We start from the raw sequence: 20,165 nt of genomic DNA on the forward strand, positions 1-20,165 counted from the left end.
GTTTTTCAGGAGCTGGGCTTGGCCCCTTAGTTCCAGTGAAAGGAACTCTGAATGCTTCAGCATACCAAGACATTTTGGACAATTCCATTCTCCCAACTTTGTGGGAACAGTTTGGAGCTGGCCCCTTCCTCTTCCAACATGACTGTGCACCAGTGCACAAAGCAAGGTCCATAAAGATATGGATGACAGAGTCTGGTGTGGATGAACTTGACTGGCCTGCACAGAGTCCTGACCTCAACCCGATAGAACACCTTTGGGATGAATTAGAGCGGAGACTGAGAGCCAGGCCTTCTCGTCCAACATGTGTGACCTCACAAATGCGCTTCTGGAAGAATGGTCAAAAATTCCCATAAACACACTCCTAAACCTTGTGGACAGCCTTCCCAGAAGAGTTGAAGCTGTTATAGCTGCAAAGGGTGGACCGACGTCATATTGAACCCTATGGATTAGGAATGGGATGTCACTTAAGTTCATATGCGAGTCAAGGCAGGTGAGCGAATACTTTTGGCAATATAGTGTATATATATGTATATATATATATATATATATATATATGTATATATATGTGTATATATATATATATATATATATATATATATATATATATATATATATATATATATATATATATATATATATATATATATATATATATATATATATATATATATATATATATGTGTGTGTATATATATATATATATATATATATATATATATATATATATATATATATATATATATATATATATATATATATTTATATATATAATGATAAAACATTAAAATAAACCTGAGATTTGTTTTGCAGAGCTACTGTTTATTCTGTCCTTGTCTGTAAGGAATAACACATGACGGTCCATGCAGTTCATGCAATACACAGCAGACTGGTGTGTGTGTGTGTCAGTGTATTATTTCTCTACAATAGCATGGTCCAGAGAGTGCCATTCTGCTTATGCTACAATGATTTGCCAACAATTACAAAGCTTCATCTGTTTTTTATTAATATTCTTTGATCATGTCCACCATACAAGTCCCGGTGTATGATGCTGTTACTATAGAAACAATAATGAATTAGAACAAGTGAATTAATCTAAACCCATGGTCTATCGTAAAGGCAAGAACTAGTATACAATCTGTGTGCACACAATAATACACACCTTCTCAGATTCAAGAATTCTCAAATTCAAGAATTCAACCACGATGTGGTGAAAAGAAGCTTCACAGTGCAGCTAAATTCTTGAATCTGATTTGTCAGACGGTTTGTACTAATTTTGTAAATTTTGTAAGCTTTGTTGCTGGGTCATATCACGCAGCTCTGTGTTGGATAATTTCCATACAACTGGACAGTGTGTTGAATTATTCGTACACAAATCGGAATTGTGATTTCAGTGTGCTATACATTTTAAAAACTGGACAATATAATTATTTTTGCAAAAATTATAACCAGAGCTTTCAATTTAAGCCAGATACTGATTCTGTTAACATGCTCAAGCTCGCTTAATTCAGGATTTATGCCTTTGCTCTGATATCTAATACAGTCTAGTCAAGTCTAGGCATGGGTTCCCTTCTAAGTCTGGTTCATCTCAAGGTTTCCTCCTTATATCATCTCAGGGAGGATTTCCTTAAATCTATATCCCAGATTTCTGTAAAGCTGCTTTGTGACAATATCTATTGTTAAAAGTGCTATATAAACAGATTGCATTGAATTGAACTTTAGACCTGTCTTTTTTTATCCCTCACTTACCAAGGGATCCAAAATTCACTGCCTAATGCTTTAAACCACAGCTTCCAATTCAGTGCTTGGGAAATCTCAAGAAGTTCACATTTTGATTTTATTCCAGTCAGGTACTAGTTCTTAAGAACGTGGAAGCTGGCTCAGGTGTTTTCGAAAGAAAACATGACCATTCTGGCACTGGATTTAAAAACCTGCCTCGGCTCATACAGCTTCGGGAGTTAACCACTAATCTCCACAATCATCTCTACAACTCGAGCTGCACTCTGGCTCAGATTAATCTTAGTCAAACTTCATTCATTAAAGCTTCATTCATTAATTACTTCACTAATTCATAAGGGCAAATTAATCTGTGTGATGATTAGGGTGCGATAATAGAGGCTACGTCTCTCCGCATTAACAGGTGGAACATGGCCGTATCAGATGCCATTACGGCAAGAGTAATGATGATGCGTGTGAGGGTGTTTATTTAACACATCCATATGGTTGTGGTTGTAATCAGGTTCAATTAACTAGCCAATTCATTGGCTTTATGTTTCAGGAGATACCTCTGAGAATATATTGAGCATATATAAATGGTATGGTTATGAAAACTTAACTCTGCATACTCATTGCATTTGGATATACAAATCTAGGTGATCTGTGTAGGTTTATTACTGAGAGATAGAGAGAGAGAGAGAGAGAAAGAGAGAGAGAGAGAGAGAGAGAGAGAGAGAGAAAGAGAGAGAGAGATAGAGAGAAAGAGCAAGAGAGATATTAATCAATAGCACTGATTGATTTGTGTCTGGCTACAAACCAGGCAAGCAGCCCGCAAACAAACTGCCAACAGGGAAAGTGTGAACATTTCTCGACTCTCACTTGTTTCGCTAATGGAACAAAAAAAGACGTCAATCCATTAAAAACACATCAACAGCACCCCTTTCCTGGCAGAGAATTTAAAAAAAAAACCTGGCTCTTGTTCATCAAAGCAAGATATGATCAAACATGATTATAAAATTAATATATGCAAATTTCCCTGCTGCTAAATCCTCATCCAGCATATCAGCATCATCAATTTTATCAGTCAGATAAAGAATGATAATAGGGACATTTGAAATAACTTTTTTTCTCTGTGCCTTCAATGCTGGTTCTAGTGTCTTGAAATGACTTTGGACCCCAGCACTTTCAGCTCCAGTGACTTTGCGTTCAATTCCATTCCTACAAATGGCTACAAATTTGGTGCCTCTAAATAACTATTGATTTCTCTAAGATGGCTTTTCAGTGACACTGTTAAAAATGGAGCCTATTTTTTATGGAAATAAAGTTGACAAAAATGCAAGATGTAAAATGTAGGATTAGATGCTAGCTGTAGCATTACACTGCAGTTATGCAGTTCTGCCAAGGCAGAGCAAAGAGGAGAAACAGTTCACATTACATCAACATCTCAATTCCCACCACCTAAAAACATATGTCAGTAACACTAACCTAAAACTCAGACAAAGTTTTCTTTAATGATTTTGACACTTGATGGCAGGTGACATTTTTATCAGATGATATTTACATACAGTATATCCTTGAAGTACTGACTTTCCTCATTTGTCTTTCTTAAAATGTTCTGACTTGATTCTAGAAAACTTGGATGACCCAAAACTATTCTGTTCGCATATAAAATTGATTGTGTTTCATTTAAATGTAGAAACTCTTGGCATTATGTGCATGCATTTAATACCGTGTGTAAATAAAGGACAGATGGACCAATTTTTTCTGAAATATCTTTCATGTTGATTTCATGCACAGCATCATTCATCAGACACAGAACAATCTACCCCCCACCCCCACTGCTCTTGACGAGTTCCACCTACTCCTGTTTTTTTTTTTTGCTAATAAACATGATAGTTTCTCTTTTCTAAAATCACAAGCATCACCACAAGGCGACTTAATAAAGGAAAATATGTTACACCTGAGTGTTTTGTGTACATTTTGTGTAGGCACTCGGCATCTCTAACTTCTCTTATCCTTTGTGAATCATTTTAGACATCATCTGTTAACACTGATTATACCACAGACCTAGTGAAAGATAAAATCTGATTGGGCACAAGGTGTGAAATATTTTAACGTCTGTGGTAGTTCCAGCTGTAAGATGAACAAAAGGTTAATATTAATGCGTTTGGTCTAATACGTTATTGTTTCTATAGTAACAAAAACTACACAAGGATAAAGCAAACACTCCACAAAATCTAAGATGATTAATAAACAGATTATTATAACTGGTTGTTTAGCAAAGTCATTTTTTTATTAGGAGAGATTTATTTATAGAATGTTTGTTTACATTTAGACAATAATGACATTTATAGAAGGATTCTCAGTTGTAAGCTTTCTCAGTCTCAGTTATGCATTTGGTTTTCATGTTGGACTGACAGATTGTACTGTGTGTGAGGGGGAGAGAGAGAGAGAGAGAGCGAAAGAGCGAAAAGGGGGGGGGGGTTGAGAGTGGGGGGGGCACGAGAGAGAGAGTGTGAGAGCGAGAGAGAGAGAGAGAGAGAGAGAGAGAGACAGAGGAATTAAAAGTTTTTGTAGCTGTAATGAAGGTAAGCACAGGAACTAACTTGTCTCTTCGATGTTCCACAATGTTAAATCTAACTAGAAACTGTTAGAAAGTGTAATGTGACATTCATTAATAAATTAATCATTATGATCATTTGTGTGTGGTGCCAGATAGACAGATAGATAGATAGATAGATAGATAGATAGATAGATAGATAGATAGATAGATAGATAGATAGATAGATAGAAATGAAAGAGAGAGAGAGAGAGAGAGAGAGAGAGAGAGAGGGGGAAAGGTGCTGGTGAGGGAATGTAAGCTGTAAATCTACAGCTGTAATGTAGGTAAGCAACTAATTTCTCTTTTTGACATTCCACAAAAGTTAAATCTAAGCATAAACTGTTCAAAAGTGCAATATGACATTTATTAATAATTTTAAAGTTATAATCATTGGCCAATTGCTCTAGTAAAAGAGGAATAACAGTCTCTAGGCCAAGCTATAAGTATATGAGTTATAAGTTATATGAAAGTACAACTCAGGGATAGCACCACTCAGCTATGGTCTTGTGCCGCATTAATTTTAAATAACAGCACACCCTGTCATGGGTTATTCCTTACTTAATAGATATGTAAATGTCATAAGTGTAGAATATGTATAAGACACTCTGTGGGAAATGAAGAAAAAGTCAAAGACTGAGAAAGTTTGTGTAGGTGAATGCTACAAAGCGGCAGAATGCTGAATAACCAGCCTCCCCTTTAACAGTCTTTTGTGTTTTATTTTTTTATTTTGTTTTCTATTTTTTTAATCAAAAACTTGTTTTCCTGTTCTGCTGCTAGGATATAATGGAGCACCGTTGTCATTTAGTGACTTTTATTAGTCGCATCCCACAGTCACATTCAGTCTCCTGCAGTTCCGCAATCAACAAGTGAACAAATACAAAAGCTACTACAGCGACACTGACGCAAGCCAGAACTGAAAGAAGTGTTACAAAACTGCACAGCTTCATCACGCTAGTGCCTATTGATCCATAATAACAGTCTGAATTACCCCAAAAGATGGATTTGTCATTGTGGCATGTTGGTATTTCAAGCAGAGGCTCCAATTTCGAAAAGGAAATGCAATCCATATTTTATAGGAAGCAGTATGAAGTCTCAGTGATACATGCTGCAATCATATTCAAATGATGGTCTAATTTGGATGTAATGCTCCCGTATTTTACCACCAGAAAATACAGATGAAGTCATCATGGTGCATCGTGCCCATAAGCGCCAATACAAATAATGGAAATTCTACAGAATAATAAAAATACCAGACATTAAACATTTCACAAGTTCACAATATCAGACAATATTAGATTTCAATAACCAAATAAATCAGACCCCCCCCAACATATTTTCAGCTAAGAATATTGGTAGATTTAAACACTAGACCCCCCTTCAAAAAAAACAGTAAACATTTAAAAATTCACCAAAGTTTGACTATAACAGATTTTGAATATAACACTAGCATAAACTCTGAAACTTGACAGGTGGATCCACATACACTGACTATCAGAAAGACTTTCCGTGATGGCTTCACACTGTACAATCGCATGATGCAATAGCATATAGCAACAAGCGCCGTATGAGATCTCATTATTCGAAATTGCATCATGCCCATATACTCTAGTTATTATTATTATTATTATTATTTATTTTTAATTTAATAGGAATAGTGAGAACAAAATAAAAAAATCTTTCTGATTTTGTAAGGGAAGACTGTCTAAATTATGTATTGGTTTGGCTGTTTGTGTTGATTTCCTAGATTTCTGGAGTTCTGTATCGAATTTAGTGACGTGTGTGAATGTGGAGTCAGTGTTATTGCAAAGCTCCACCATTTCTTTTTGTCTGGACAAAGTGAATCTGTCTTGAACTGCTGCCCACACCTGCTAATTGACCTCAAAGCCCATATCATTAGATCAGCCATGCTTCTCATGCCTATTCTGGATCCTTCTCTGGAATTAGCATGTCTGACGGAAATTTTGGCTGGCAGGGGACTGACATCCACATCTACAGGTGCTCGCTTCAATAAGGAATGCTTGCTGTATAGTGTCACTGCAAATCCTTCAATGCATAGAATGAAGAATGGAGCCAAAGAACTCAGAATGAATTTACTATATTTCTATAAGAATACCTAGAAAAAACAAATTCTATCTAACAAAATAGGTCCACATATATATATATTGAAGGATTTTGTATCTAGTTCTTGCATGTATAATCAACGTCTGACATTACATTGTGCCTGTGCCCCACCTGTAATTAGCATGTGTATATGTAAAGGTGTGAACCAAATGGTTCAAGCAAGCAACTGGTGGCCCTTCCATCCTGTCCTTTGTAATGTCTCCAGCAGGAGGTCCTAATGGTATCTGTCTATTGTTCGAAGACCTTTTGTTACCAAGTATAAGTCTGATCATACAGACAGTATCTTTGGGTTAAGATACTTTGAAGACCGACCAGCTAACAACGCTGTTGAAGACCCGCTACACTGCTACCTTCAATAAATTCTTCTCCCCACAAGAACTCTGGTCAAGCTTAATTATTTTATTTATTAGAGAAATCTAATACATTGGCGAGCCACCCAAACCACTGCTCAGCCAAATATTATATATATATTCATTTAAAATAGTTCAAATAGTTAATTTGCTCTAGTGTGCTAATATTCTCCGGAAAGAAAGAAAATATATCTTGTCAGAGGGTAATATGATCAATCCCAGACTAAATAGGCAGCCAGCAAGATACTAGTCCAGTTTATTTGTAAAACAAGAAAATACTGTACAATAGCCAAACTATAATAAAACCTGATATAAAAGGAAAGTCTTATACTATGGAAAATGGAAGAAATGTTGTAAATGTTTAATAAATAAAAAGACAGGACAAAATGAGCAATCATTGTGCAAAGATTTGGAAATTTTAGGAAAATTTATGAACAATGGTTCATTTAATGAAATAAAAGGAATTTTATGGTTATATTGTCATCTTTTTCTCATATACACACCTGCTGAAATCCTCAGAACTACATGTTTGTCTCTCACCTCAGTACACTCACAGGTTTCATCCAACCAGCATCACATATTATTGAATCAACTGAAATTATGGCCCTGAACCGTAATTAGCTTAACAGTCATGCAGGAAGGCATTTCCTCTGTGGCGTGGAACAGACAACCGCTGACTAGCAGCACGTTCAAACCGGATGTGGAGTGTTTGGTGGACACAAAGCTTATAACGATGAAGAAAATCAGAGCTTTAGCTGAAACAGATCTGTAGACAGATTGCTCTCCTGGGCTTGTCTGATGGTGATCAAAAGTCTTTTAAGCTCCTAATTACATTATCAGTCAGTTGGTGGAGGAAAGAGAGTGCATGTGCAAGAGATAGAGGCATTGATGTCCAGCAGACAGCAGCAAATAGAGATGTGGGAAAGATACCGATCTCGTAAGGACGGAAAGAAGGATAAGAGGAAGAAGAAGGTCAAAAGTCTGACGGTGGTGGAAGTATTTTCTTACAATGTGTCTATAATTACATGTATGCTTCGCTGTGTTGCTTAGCGGTGATGGACTGCACTTATTGCGTTTATCGTAAACCTCTAGACGAATCTTTCTCAAATCTAAACTCTTTTTATCGGGACACAATAGCACACACTACGTTCGCATAAAATAATATACATTCACATCATGGAACCATGATTTTACAACAGGAAGTAATAAACCAACTTGGATATGATGCAGTAAAGCAACAAACCTAACTCCTTCAAATGTCTCAAATGATTCCATTAGTGTGACTTGCGTGGTTCAAAGATTCTTCCAATCAGCACTCAGTTCCTACTTCCAGTTACTCTGTATTAATTGTTTGATGCTTATAAATAAAAATAAACAATTCTCATATATAAACTTTCATTAAATGTGGCTAAAATTATTACTGAGAAAAATTCAAGCTTGCAAGGAAGTAACAAAGGAAGTAGCACTGGTGCCTTAGTGGTTACTACTGATTGGAAGGTTGTGAGTTTGAATCCCAATAGCTGGGCTATTAATCCTCAGTTGTGTAAAATTTACAATTACAGCATTTGGCAGTTGCCCTTATCACAAGCATCTTACATTTTTATCTCATTTCATACAACTAAGCAATTGAGGGTAAACGGCCTTGCTCAGGGGCCTAGCAGAGGGAGCGTGGTGGAGCTGGGATTTGAACCTTCCGATCAGTAGTCCAACACCACTGAGCAATCACATCCCCACATAAAATGAGATAAATTGTAACTCTAGTGTTTAATGATATTAAAGCATAAATTATATATTAAACAATTTTTAATGTTGTTTAAATGCTTATTTAATTTAAGTTGTTAGCTTGTTATGTTAACTTGTTTTAAAGCACAAATTTGGTTACTACTGTTTCTGGGTAAAAACACCCAAAATCAACAGTAGTAGTAGTTGCTACACACACACACACACAAGAGACTAACTAAGCAACATTAGAAACTTCAAACTCAATGTGAATGTAGGATTAGATTTTGTGTGTGTGTGTGTGTGTGTGTGCATATTCTACATGCCTGATCAGCTCAAATCACAACCTCACTTATGAATCCTAAATCATAATACCCCCCAATACCCCACCCCATGCAATAATCCCTTAGCTTCATTTGCATACAATTTGTTGTTACCTTGTCATCTATTCTGTCTCACAGAGAGTGAAGAAATCAAGATGGCATCGCTCGTCTCGTGCCTTCTGAGGCTGACAGTTTACACAAACAAGTCAGCCAGAACTGACTGGATTCCACAGCATGAGTGAGAAAACACTCCAATACCAAAAAGCTTCTCTGTGTAAGACTTAATAACATGCCTCAAAAACAAAGAATTAAAGCCCATATTTTTATGGTCATCACAGCAATGCTGAGTTCTCTAATATGATTGTTTAGAATTGGGTATTTTCTGACAGTAGTGAAGACTAATTCAGGTCATTAATGTGCACATTCACATGTTTTATTAACTGTAGTAATGACTGATTTACAGGGACTTGTGTGATAGATGAAGGACATCATTTAACTGTTTTTACAAGTACACTGGTGTTCTGTTCTGCCGCCAGAATAGAAATCGACTTATCAGATGTTTTCAATCAGAGAAAACAAATGAATTATTTTATGGGCCCAAGTCTGAAAATGAGTCAGGACACTGTTGGCTTTTAGTGTGAGATCTTTCTCCTCTGTTGGGATAACCTTACACAGAATTTTAGCGGTTGAAGATAACGCCTACAAATTTGTAATATTTATGAACAAGCACTTCGGGCATCTCGGAAAACAAAAATGGGTTTAATATCACCATTTACTTTGAAGATAGAAACATTAGTGGGGGGGAAAACCTAACCGTCTGAGGTTTTTTGGAACTTTTATATGAATGTGTTGCCTCTAGTAGGTATCTGTAAAAACAGATATATGTGTGAAGAACAATTTTTAAAGCCCTGAAAGTGTCCACATTCATACGAGCTATTAATCACGATTATGGAGTGTGACATAACAAAGAAATTCAGTATTGAACATGGGCAAAAGAGGAGCAAATTCCATTTTCTTCGCCTCCGGTATAAAGAGTTAAGGTTAATACGAAAAAAATGTGTTGCTAAAGTGCTTTTTAACAGTTAGTAGGTTTTCCAAAACAGGAACGTCTTCTGGACTATATGCTTTCAGTTTTTTTCCTTCTATGAAATTAAAAAGAGAAAAAAGTGACGCTGGTGAAGGAAACACCTTAGAGCTGACATTCTCATGGATATAGCACATTTTTAAATCTGAAAATAATTCATTCATGAATAAATTCCAAATTGGAATTGTTGACTAATTCAACATCAATCCTTATTGTGCATTATTTTCCTTGAACATTTTCACTCTTGTTAAGATCAACTATATTCCACCAGTTAATGCAACCTTCCTGCCTTTGTAATGTAATACACTATAGTTTCATCCATCTGCTTTATAAGAGCTTATCACTGCTTCAGTGGTCTCGATCTCTAAACAACTTGTTCCAAGGCGGTCTGGTGTCAAAGAGAACTGTTTAAATGTCCTTAATTGTGCATTGATTCTCTGGGTCAAGCTATTCCAGCTCCAGGCATTCCAAACGACCTTCATGTCTGAGGAAGATAGAGAGAAGTACAGGAGAAGGGGGAAAAAAAGTTCAGTCTATTCAGATGCGTGATTAGCCACAGGTTCTTGGCGCTACCTCTTCCAGGCGATCGATTGAGAAAGTGCTTAGAGCTGATTAACTCTGTTTCAGGATTTGAAAGATGGGAAAGAAGCAAGCAAGTGCTTTTAACAAATGAGTTTCGGGAAAAAGTCCAAGATTCACACTTAAGAAAACTACTAGATTACCTCAAGAAGGGAGCGTTGAAAGCAAACAGCTTTCCTTTCATATGACGTTTGCTTCAGAAAATAGTAATCCTTAATTTCTGTGCTAATTTTATTTCTCCAGACATGAAATTTTCTGATTCACAAAACAAGGTAACGTGCCTCACGGGTTCCCAATGAGAAATGGAAAAATTCAAAATGGCAGACCCCAATTACTAAGTTATGGTCCATATCAGCAGTGTAATGGGCCAGATCAGGCTCTGTTAAAAATATTCGACTTCAAACTAATAGGATGGCATGTAAGTGGGACTTCAGGCCGATAGACAGCTGTCTGGAGACTGGAATGGATTAGTTTGAGCCCCATATTATCGCTGTCACCTAAAAAAATAAGAGCTGGTAATGGCTGATGCTCATTTGGCATTCATATTTATGCCAGAACACAGGAGATAAACAGATTACTGAAGGAATTTTAGTGTGCCTAAACTAGGCCTATGATGTACCATGATGTTCAACCAGTGTTATATTTTCTATCGTAAATATTTCAGAATATTGCCACTGGCCTTCTACAAAGTGCCATTTGGAAGGCTTATAGAAATGGCAAATGTCACAGGACTCCAAATTACTCTGGTACTGTGACGTCAGTACAATGACCCAGTACAGTGAACTCAGTAGAATAAACCAGTACAGTGACCCAGTACAGTAACCTCAGTACAATGACCCAGTACAGTAAACTCAGTACAATGACCCAGTACAGTAACCTCAGTACAGTGAGTACAGTGACCTCAGTATAGTGTAGCCTCACACAACAGTTTCAAAGCATTAAAACAGTCATGGTCAATCTGGACATGAGAATGTCCACCTGAGCCTGAGACATGTTTACTTTGATAATCCGTTACCCACTTACTAATTATCCACATCTGCAAATCATCGAAGTATGTGCCAACAAAAGAACAAAGAAAGAACAAAAGAAAGAAAGAAGGAAAGAAAGGAAAGAAGGAAGGAAGGAAGGAAGGAAGGAAGAAAGGAAGGAAGGAAGGAAGGAAGGAAGGAAGGAAGGAAGGAAGGAAGGAAGGAAGGAAATTAAACAGAGAAACTGGAAAGCAAAGAATGCAGGAAACACACACACAGGACTGTTTATACTCCAGCACTGCAAGGTTACTGGATAGAGGAATACAGCAGCGCTACTATTTTTAATCTGAAATTAATTAGCAGGATTTCGTTTGGCAGCTGAGGAAAGCATGTGCTCATTAACTTTGAGGGAAATTATGTTACGCCAAGAACTTTGATCAGACTCTGCCATTAGGAGAACAAAGTAGAGCATGCACTTCATTTCCGCTTCATTCCGGCCCTCACACACTTTTAAATGGCACTCACCTGTTTACACTTCACTCCAGTCTGGAGAGAAAAATCCACAGAACTCCACTACACACTTGAAGAAATTAAGGAGGCAGGATGGTCACTCTCAGACAGTGAGACTTGTTAAGTGTGTTTATACTGGATGTGTGTAGATCTAAGTGTGAGTGAGTTCTCTCTCTCTCTCTCTCTCTCTCTCTCTCTCTCTCCCTCTCCCTCTCCCTCTCTCACACACACACACACACACACACACAGATGTGTCTGAGCTTCCCCCTAATTATTTTCCTTACATAAGCACAAGTTAGAAAAAAAAATTGCAGGAGCATTTACACGAGAAATGTAAAAATGTTTGTAAAAAAACAAACAAGAGCCATGATACTGTGTAATTTAACATATGAAACACGATCGATTAGCTGCAAATTGTATAGTTAGTCATAAATTCCTGCAAATTTACATATAGATTATATGCAAATTACAGTAACATGTTTAAATTGCTTATTCATTTCAACTGCCCAAACAAATTAAGAGAATTAACAGAAATGTTTGTAAATCTGCCCAGACATTTCATTTCAGTTTGGTCTACAAAACATTTACTAAACGATTGATATATAAGGCCTACTGTTGCCAAATTATTAGGCTTAAACAAGGAGAAAAAATGAATATTTGAAAATTAATTAGAGGACTAATGCTAATTTTATCATTATCACTTAGTAACGCATTTCAATTAATAAAAAGATTATATTTAACATTATAATTTTTCTCTGTGGGTATTGAAAATGAACTGAATAATATGCAGATAAAGATTTAAATCCCATAAGGTGATTAATGGCTTTTGGTTTTATTTAATTATTTATTCATTTATTCATTTTTGATGATGTTTTTAGGACTTTTGAGGGTTTTTTTTTATTATTATTTATACAGTTCTGATGATTTGAAGGCCTTTGTTGATCCTGAGCTGCAGATTTATAAACTACTACTATAAACTGGTACCTCAGGATGTTAGATTTAGGTGCAGACATTGCATTAATTAGCCGCATTAATAATTAAGCAGTGGAAAGTCGTCACAAAGACATTAAACAAAAGGTGAGAGTTCACATGGCCTTTTCAAGTCACTGCCATAAAGACCCCCAGACTCACACAGTACATCCATATGGATAGGTGCATACACATGCAGAGTGTTAACCTGTTATCCCTCAGCCCATGATAATTACACACCCAGACCCTGCATTATTTATGCTTGCTTTTACAACTGGTTTCAAATCTGAAACCTGCCATTATCGATTAACTTCGCCTTAATTGCTGCTTTGAGCACGCAAAGATTTTCCGCCTTGCGATTACAAATCTAGCCATTTGCCGGATAACATATGCTAATTACATGCACAAAACGTCTACGCAAGCAGGATTTTCCCTGTCCTCCGGCATCGACGGCCCGACATCCTGATAAGACGCTTGTGGCTCAGATTCTTCAAATCCCACTGCTAGGTAGAGAAGCAGCAAATTGCCTTTTAATGCCTCTTAAGATGGACTTGCTTGAGTGAGAGTTTAAATTACACATGTTAATTCCTTTATCTCATTCTAATGTGAGGAATTCTGAAAGAGACCAAAATTTCGGATGAGTTGAGCATAAAAAATATAATGAACAACATGAGCAATAATAAACAAAAGCAAAAGTAAACAACGGCTAACGTAAATTTAGCAATGCTTTAGCTCATTGTTGTGGGTGTAATAGGCATGTGGAGCACAAGGCTACTGTCTGTATCTCTGGATTTGTTTTCTGATTTTACATCAGAAGTGGGCGTGGTCTTAACTGAGTTTATGCCCTGGAAACACTAAAAAGGCTACAAAAAAGTGCTGCATATTGTAGATCTCTACACAAAGTATGAGGAAATACGTAAAACAAAACATGTCTACTTTTATCAATTCCTGAACATTTTATGCTTTTTTTTTCCAAAGTTATACCTGGCAACCCTGCCCATAAGCTTCAAACTCACACCTCCAAATGAAAGCAAAAACCTATCCTGTTCATGCAAATTTTTTCTTTTAGTTCTCCACACACCTAGTCCAAAGCTATTTGCCAAATAGTTATGTATATATAAAACTCAGATTTGTATATGTATTCATTTAGCGCCTCTGAGTATTTTGTATTCGGTTATATACTCTGAGCTACATATATTGTCCTGAACTCCATTTCTTTTAGCATCTTAATCTATAAAATGGCTTTAGGTCTCATTCAACCCACTTTTTTTTTTTTATCATCACCAGCCTCCTTTTACAATCAGGCCATATGTTTAGAAGTTGCTGTTGGGGATTTTTGTAACGCCAAGCCATTACTCGCGCCTGCAAGAGAAGAAGCGATCGATCGGCTGCTCGTCAGCCAGGCTTAGATGCTGTCCATGCACTCAGCAAATTTCAAGCAGCAAAAGATGAGTGACGGTAGAACTACACAGGACAATTCAGGGTCAAACTCCAAAACATTTCTCACTGAATAACTGACTTTCTCCTGCAAATGTATGCGATTATTGTTCTGGTTCAATGCAAACGGCTACCTAAAGAACATTTACTGCACAAGCTGTAGGCAGACAATAGAACAAAGCATGAAGAGATTGATTAATGAAGTGGTAAGGCTTATTGGGGTATCCCGGCATGGTGTATTTCATTATTTCATAAAGGCCTACACTGATTTACTAACTGATGATACACTTTTAGAAAAAGGGTATTGTATTAAATTTTACCCTTCTGTGGTTGGGGCTGAGGTTGTACCTGAAGTGTATTGTGTATTAAAGTTTTACCTTTAATATATCTTTTACCTCAGTAGATGCGTATAGTGTACCTTTAAATCTTTACTCTGATAGATAATGATGGTACAAATATGTACTTTAAATCTATATTCACATTTCTGGTTAAAAGTTATAAATGGTACCACATCAGCAAGAAGAAAATGTACCCTACAGTACCTGTTTTTACTAGGAGTGTATAGTGAGATTTGTAGTACATACCTCCTCTATTGAGCAAGTGTTTCACTATTGATCCTACACTCATATACAATAGCTCTTTAAGACGTCTTTGGCTAGTCTTAGCTTTCCTGGTTCTCACCTTGAAGAGTTAGATTGAAGGTGCTTTACTCTTGGTAGTGGGACCCTACAGGATGAATTGGATAAAAGGGACATATTTTTAGGAATGTAAGAAAAACCACTTCTATAAAGTTCTACACAGAACCTTTATGTATTTTCCCCAAGATAGACAAGCTTAAGAACCATTAAGGGCCTGGAAAGAAACTATAATGTCTACAAGAGTTACACTTACAAGAGTTACACCCAGATTTGGGTGTAAGCTTAAATCCTTAATAAATAAGCCAGAGGTGATGATGGCAAGGAAAACCTCCCTGAGACTACATGAGGGAGAAACTTGAGACAAACCAGACACACACAGCAAACCCTTCCTCTTTGGGATGACACTGGATAATGGGATTATACATCATTACTCTTCTACAACTGTATAATGTTTAGTAAGTGTGTTAAGTAAGTGTGTTAAAATGATGTTTAGTATGTGAGTCTTTCTGATTACAGCAGCAGTAATTATTACCTTAGCTACAAGGCCACAGAATTATCCATAATTGATTATCTTAAACTTTGATTACTTCTCCGTGGTAATTAATACATTAACTAACAAACATGTATGGATGAATTCATAAAATTTCTGTAGTAATTAAGTTTATTTCTTCGTTAGTTTGTGATTGGTGCATGTCTTAACTTATCATTAGCTAATATTTAAGTAAGTATTAATTCACATATTAGTGCATGAGCATTCATGTATTGCAGTTTTAAAGTGTTATGAGATTATTATTATTATTATTAGTAGTAGTAGTAGTAGTAGTAGTAATAGTAGTATTAGTAGTGAAGACCTCTGGATGCTACTCCATGCCTAATGTCTACCTGTAATTTAATTTTCATATGACACACACAGACCAGTCAGGATGCACACATGCACTCAGGGGTCGCATTGGTTGGTCGCCATATCTGAAATCCATCCAGTAGACCAACAGTGGGACCTCCGACCAAGCAACAGGAAACAGCACAGTCAATCTACTACACCAGATGGTACAGACTGGCTAATCAGAGCCAAGCAATCTGTGGTCGTTAGAGTGGGTGTGCCAGCTTTTCATTTAGGAGCAGTATGTAATAATCAGAGAGCCATAGGTACAGAGAAAACTGACAATTAACAATGTTCTAGGGCAAAATGACCTCACCACTGCACTTGCAAAGAAAACTGAAATACAAAACTTGCAAAGAAAATTGAAATGCATCACAGGTTCCATACTAATTTTTATAAATTAGTATAATAAATAATAAATATAAATATATAGTATAATAAATGCTTTTATTACTACTGCTACATGCATGTAGTGATAGTTAACTAACAACATAAAGATCTTCTTGTATTTCTTGATTACTCAGTGAAATGAATGAAATGAAATATGTGGTTGATCAGACTTAAGAAAAAATATTAGTTATTTTTTTTTTAGTTATAAAAAATATGAATATAATATAAAAAATTCTCTTCAAACCATTTTATTTCAAATGTAATTATTTTTATTTAAATTATTTTAAATTTAAACATGTTTCTAATTACAAGACTGCATTACCTAGAGTTACAATTGCAAGATTAATTGTGAGCTGGGTTTAATTCTCAGCTCAGGTAAGAGAACAGAGTTTCATTTTATTCACGCTTTGAAAATACTGTTGGATGCACAAAAAAAAGCTGTGTTAATATAACTCAATTCAATCGTGTGGAACTGATATAAGAATTTCAACTGAGTAAATTCAACAAGATTTATTTCCAAGTGTGTCTTCTTTTAATTATTTGTAAGTTTGTACAATTATTTCAGTAAAAGTCTACACATATAAGTCAGCAACTGATTCTGTTTAGCTAGTTGCCTGTTTTAACTCACATAAAGCTCTCCACACCAATTCCTAATAAAATAATTTTTTACAGAAGAAAAAAATACTGTAATTAATGTATTTCCTGGTTTTGTATTATAATTAAAGACAAGGTTTTCATTGTGTTAGCTTTTCTTATGGATCTAGGAGGCTGTATTAAGTTAATCTACTATTTTATCGAGTTGCCATAGTTCTGGCTACATCCTAAATATAGCTGGCAATGTCTCTGAGTAGATTAAATGTTTTTAACAAGCTTCTGTATTTTAGCATTAGATATCTAACTGAGGCACTGAACTATTTTTCAGCTCTAAATAATTTTGACCTGTAAAATCTAAAAAATACACAGCTCACCATGTCACAGCTGCATCTCACTTGACTGAATGACTGAGGGATTAAATATATCTCTAAGATGTACCTTGAACAGTGTAGCACTACCTGATGTGAGAAAAACTATAATTAAGAGATCGATCCTTTGGTACAGTGAACAATTGCACATCCTGAAACAAATCTCGTGACAGTGTGAGTGATGGTGGTGGAAAAACAAAATCGAGGTCTTCCACATAGCTTAGAGCGAAGGTATCAATAACTACCATCAAGCCCTTGTCTCGGCCAGAACAGCTTACTTTTTAAACTTGACAGAAAGCAATATTAGGAAAAAATATTAGGTTCTACACAAATAATCAAGCTATAAATGATTCATAGAAATGATTCCAGGCCTTTCCAGCCCTTCCAGGCTAAAATGTAGCAACAGGCTGAAGTTTTATTCAGTTTGTTAACTGTTTAGCTCTATTTAGCTCTTATAATATATAGATTAATATTTATAGGTAAAATTTATGTTTGTGTCTTCTTGTGTAATTGTAAGGACAGAAACTGGGAGCTCGATTGAATGATCATCCACCAGATGTTAATCAAGCAATGCTTACCAGTGATATAAATCAACAGGAAATGAATCATTGAATCCCCGCTCACTAAAAGGGCTCTTGGAGGTTAACTTTAACACCCAACTACTAAAAGGCAACAGGATCAGTGATAATTTAATTAGGCTTTAAAAGGTCTACTGCTGCCATTGTGTGAGCTGTGTAAATGTACAGCTGATAAGTCATGGAGATCAGTCATGGAGATCAGCTGGCTTTGCAGTTCCACTTAATCTTGTGTCGGTTTTTATATTAAATTATAGCTGTAATTCCAGTGCAGTTCTTTTTTAATATCTGTTACTTTCCTGAAGTTTACTGTCATTTCAAGAAAACTTGCACATGACTTATGAGCATGAACACACATTATTAAAGGTCACTATAAATAACTGGTTTATACCTTTAATGCCTTGATCTTCTTTAGTCTTATTCTCTCACCTGCATGCCTGTTCCTTGCGTTTCTGCATGAAATACTTCTTCTTCACATTCTGTAGCTCACCGGCCAGACGCTCGATCTCATACTTGTACTCTTGTGTCTGAGACTCATACATGTTGAGTTCAGATGACAGCACCTAAAACAAAAGGAGGACAATTCACAGAGGCATTTTTCCCTTGAGACATTTCAGAAAGCATGTTGATATTACTGGAAATGGTTCATTCATTATAAGTTTGTCTAAAGATGTATGTTCATTGGATATCCAATCAGACAACTTATTTTATAGATGCACTAAATTTTGCCGTAATTTTGAGGAATTTTTTAGATAAAAGCCAAAAAGTTTTCTGATATCAGAATATAACATACCAATTTCTTTACAATTAAAAATCTGAAATGACAAAAACAAAATAACAAATCTGAATACAAAATAACAAATCTGAAAACAAAATAGCAAATCTAAAAACAAAATAATAAATCTGAAAACAAAATAAGAAATATGAAAACAAAATAACAAAAACAAAATAGCAAAATAGCAGAAGCAGAAAAGCCCAGAGTATGGAGAAAAATAATGGAGGTGAATTCGTGTTTCATCCATTCAGTGCAATATAAATGATATCAAAAGAAAATGGTCAAAAAATAAATAAATAAATATAAAAACCTTTTACTGTTAATCCGTGTTTCTATGCTTCCAGCAAAGGCCTGGGTAAGTGTTTTGGGAAGCTTGCTTGCTTGCTTGCTTTCTTTCTTTCTTTCTTTCTTTCTTTCTTTCATTCTTTCTTTCTTTCTTTCTTGAATAAACTGACCAGATGCCATGGTAACCAGAAATTATTTATAAGCCAACTTTCAAAAAATCATGAAAAGTCTCTAAATATATATTGCCTTCTAAGAATGTTAATACTATTATTTGCACCACCTTTACAGAGCAGCCTTTCCTCCTCTTATACACCAGCATTTCATCTTTAATTAAACAGCTAAACTTTTTGTGACATAGATTTTGGATTGATTCATGCTATTTGGGCCTTCATAAAAGAATGGGTCTAAAAAATATTTAATTGTGTGTGTTTAAAATAAGGAATCAGTTTGAACTTAAAGAGTAATCTGTATATAACAATGTAGTAACACACCACACCCAGGACTGAAATGCACAAAACTCTCTGTATCTCTCTCTCTCTCTCTCTCTCTCTCTCTTTCTCTCTCTCTCTCTCTCTCACACACACACACACACACACACACTCTCTCTCACCTGTGTGAACAGACTTATATTGTTCATTACTTATTGCACTACCTCAACCCTTTAATATTTCATCTGCTGCTATATTTATGTTTATTTCTATTTCTATCACTATCAACCACTGCTACTGCAGTTATATGCAGTATATATATATATATATATTATAATCATGTTATTAGTTATATGTTTTTTTTCTACAGTTCTCAAATATTGTACATTATTTCATTTTACATTTCATTGCACATTTTCTCTTTTTCGGCACTAAGTGTCCTGTTTTTTGTGTTGTCTTTTTGTATTATTGTTTTTGCACTGTCTTGTCTTTGCTCTGTTTGCACCTAGTTGCACACTTTGCACTTTATGTGGCTAGGACAAACTTCTGTCCTAGCGCTGTGTTGTTGTTTTTTGAGTTTAAACTTTATGTTGTATGTTTATGTAGCAACAGGGTCCCTGAGAAACATTGTCATTTCACTATGTACTGCATCAGCTATATGTGGTTGAAATGATAATAAAAGCTTCTTGAATCTTAGTAAGATTAGAGGCAATTATTTAAGATTTACATTAAAGGAGAAGTTCACTTTCAGAACAAAAATAATACAAATAATTTACTCACCCCCTTGTTATCCAAGATGTCTTTCTTTCTTCAGTCCTAAAGAAATTATGTTTTTTGAGGAAAACATTTCAGGATTT

General features: G+C 35.6%; 1 protein-coding gene across 1 annotated transcript in view; it reads right to left on the bottom strand.

Moving 5' to 3' along the window:
• LOC131346532 (cilia- and flagella-associated protein 58-like) overlaps positions 1-20,165 on the bottom strand; it is a 116,381-nt gene that overhangs the window by 9,046 nt on the left and 87,170 nt on the right. Inside the window, exon 17 of the mRNA XM_058380008.1 lies at positions 18,250-18,383. Coding sequence (XP_058235991.1) covers positions 18,250-18,383 — 134 coding nt within the window. The remainder of the gene's footprint in view (positions 1-18,249; positions 18,384-20,165) is intronic.

This window comes from Hemibagrus wyckioides, linkage group LG26 (genome assembly GCF_019097595.1).
Source record: "Hemibagrus wyckioides isolate EC202008001 linkage group LG26, SWU_Hwy_1.0, whole genome shotgun sequence".
NCBI classification, from domain to species: Eukaryota; Metazoa; Chordata; class Actinopteri; order Siluriformes; family Bagridae; genus Hemibagrus; species Hemibagrus wyckioides.